This window comes from Lepeophtheirus salmonis, chromosome 5 (assembly GCF_016086655.4).
Source record: "Lepeophtheirus salmonis chromosome 5, UVic_Lsal_1.4, whole genome shotgun sequence".
Classification (NCBI taxonomy): Eukaryota; Metazoa; Arthropoda; class Copepoda; order Siphonostomatoida; family Caligidae; genus Lepeophtheirus; species Lepeophtheirus salmonis.
Genome location: NC_052135.2, coordinates 37688577 through 37691739, shown reverse-complemented (window position 1 = coordinate 37691739; position 3163 = coordinate 37688577). Strand labels below are relative to the sequence as shown.

General features: G+C 39.0%; 1 protein-coding gene across 1 annotated transcript; it reads left to right on the top strand.

Annotated features, from left to right (window-relative positions):
• The first annotated feature begins 278 nt into the window (after window positions 1–278).
• On the top strand, window positions 279–2662 carry LOC121117716 (uncharacterized). The gene is given in 2 exon segments (XM_040712198.2): window positions 279–1383; window positions 1386–2662. Coding segments are annotated over 2 exon segments (1725 nt in total). The 5' UTR covers window positions 279–419; the 3' UTR covers window positions 2147–2662.
• The last annotated feature ends 501 nt before the right edge of the window (window positions 2663–3163 follow it).

Genomic DNA, 3163 nt, shown 5'->3' with positions numbered 1-3163 from the left:
GGACCCAACACATTTGTCTCTGCCGCAGGTCCCACTTGCGTGTAAATCGACCATCGATTAGTATCAAACAGTACATGCAGAGAGTTATAATTCTTTGATATATTATTTTTCAGATTTGCCTACAAGACTTTTAGGATAACGAAAAAAGAGTCAAAATTAGAATACATAATACAATGAAGGGTTTACGACGGAAATTACGAGAGGCAAATTAAGAACAATCTTCCTCTTCTTTCAGTATTACTGGAACGAATAGAAAAAAACAAAATAAAAAAGGAAGGATGAATACAGTAACCCTCTACTAATTGATTTGAGAAAACGATTCAAGTTAAATCTATAGTGTTACTTATGTAGTGTTGCAGTGCTTCTTCCTCTGTTTCAAACTTATTTTTTCTTCTTTTCTTGTTCCTAATAATAGTATCATGCAGACAAAAGGATTACATACAGAGACAATTAAATCAGTGAGGAAATCTCCTGAGACACAAAGTAATTCTTCAATAAAAGGACTTCTCATTGCCATATTTATATTCTCATTAACGGCACATGCTGTAGTATTCTATCATCAGTTTTTCTTTTTGGAAGAGAGACTCCAATTATTAGACTCTGAGATTGAAGACCTACGATCATGGAAAAGATCGTTTGCTTCACCTACTTCTTCTGTACCTTCCACGGATAAAAAATCGATAAGACAAAAGCGAAATATAGGTAATCGCGAAGAAGATTGCCATTGTACAGGGCTTCCAGGTCCACCTGGCCCTCCCGGTGTGGATGGATTTCCAGGATTCCCTGGAAATGAAGGAAAACCGGGAATGCCAGGGAAAAAAGGAGATCCCGGGGATAATTATATCGTTGATACTCGTACCAAACGGCGTTCATCATTTGCTCCACTTGAAGGCAGCTACGGTCGAATACAAGTTATTACTCTGAAGGGTGATCCTGGACCACCTGGTCCACCAGGAATGTCAATACCCTTGGCAACAACTGGAAAGCATGGTTTAGCTCGTTCAGAAGATGAAAGTCTCGGAATGGGAATGCAAGCAGATGCAAGAGCATTTACTTTTGAAGCTGCTAAACCTTCTCCTGGACCACCAGGACCTCCTGGATCACCAGGTCCTCCGGGTCCTATTGGACCACCTGGATCTTCTGTTATTTATGATGAAAAGACAAACATGAAAGTGGTTCAGGGTCCTCCTGGTGAACAGGGGGATCCTGGTCCTCAGGGAAGAAGAGGCAAGAGAGGCAAAAGGGGGAAATCAGGAAGAGCTGCTCGTGTAGGTCGTCCAGGAATGCCTGGTTCCAAAGGAGAATTGGGGCCAGTTGGACCAATGGGTCCAAGCGGTGAAAAAGGTGAACATGGTCTTTTGGGAAAACTGGGAAAACAGGGCCTCGAGGAGTACAAGGTTTTCAAGGGAAAGATGGGGATAGTGGACCACAAGGACCTCCTGGACTTCCTGGTCAATCAGGACCTATTGGAGAAAAAGGTGAATATGGTGATATGGGTCCACCTGGTCTCATGGGTCCACCAGGCTTACCAGGGCCCCCTGGTTATCCAGGATCTAAGGGAAATAAAGGTGATCGAGGTGAATCTAGAATGTCTAAAAAGAAGAGGAGACGTCACGGTATTTATGGTCCTATGGATGATAGTGAGTACATGCCGAATCGTGAAGGATCTCCTGGTCCACCTGGTCCTCCAGGACATGATGGACCTCCTGGGCAAAAGGGTGATAGAGGTGAATGTGGACTTAAAGGTGAACCCGGTGATAAAGGTGAGATAGGTCTCTCCGGTCCAATGGGCCTTCCAGGTCCAATGGGAGAAGTTGGTATGAGAGGACCTGAGGGACCATCAGGTCTGCCTGGCTCTATTGGTCTTCAAGGATTTGACGGAAAGAAAGGAGAAAGAGGAGACCGAGGATATATGGGTCCAAGTGGACCTAAAGGTCAAAAAGGTGACGAAGGTCCAAGAGGTCGTCGTGGAAGAAAAGGGCCTGCAGGACTTGATGCTCCATGTCCTATTGGACCTGATGGACTTCCTGATCCAGGATGTGGTTGGTTTTCCAAACAACACAAAAAACGTAACAAGCAACATCATTACCATCACCGTGACATCAATGAGGACTTCTCACCAGATGAGGATCATCAAGATGAGTAATTTCCCAGTATCGTGAAGTCTCTATGAGAGATTCACCCACTCATTCGCTCACTATCACACAAACACAAAAAAAGACTTTTTAATTTTTGATAATGTAGTTCTTAGACAATGAAGGATCGTACAAAAAAAAAATGAAAAAATAGAATGCAACGGAAAAGAAAAAGGATCTGAAGAAGAAACTCCGTTACTTCTTCTTCCTCTACTAGATAAAGGAACTTTATCAATCTTAGAATCTCTACAGTTACATATTTCTTCCCTCCTTGTCTCTCCTTCTAACCCCAATACCGGAAGGATGGTTTTGTTAAGAAACAAAAAATGATAGAATAGGACTTGGCCCTATTTTGTATTCATATTTTACATTAACAACAGCACAAAATATAAATTATACATTAGAGTAGTTTGTTATTTCATATTTTTCAAAATTTTGATTACAATTAATGCAGAAAAGTTGTTATCAAGTGTTTAGAAAATCCCCCATGCAAAATGTCATCTTTGTCAATTTAAAAAAAAAGAAAAGAGAAATTAATTTAGTTTGCCCTAAACTGTTCATAAAAAGAATTACTTTTGATGTTGTATTACATCATTTTAATCTATATTTTTCAAGCCTTTAAAATATTTATAAAGCTATTCTCTTAATAAGTACTTTTTGAGAATTAAAAAAATTCCTATCAAAATTATTTTATACAATATAATAAATAATGTTTGTATCACTGTTTAGTACGGAAATGAATAACTTTTTTTTTACTTTTTAAAGTTAAATCGAGAGGTATTACCTACAAATGACGTCGTGGAACATTGCAATTTTGCAAGGGTCCTGACCCCATGACAACAACATTTCTGCACTAATTTTAATAGAAATTCAAAAACTTTTGAAGAAAAAACATCCTAATGTAGTTATAGAGATCCTATTTTTTTCTATCATTCGACAAACAGTCAGACAGACAAACAAACAAAATACAAGTTCCTCTATTTTTTATTCAGTATCAATTATATGTGTAAAGTAAGTACATATATCTC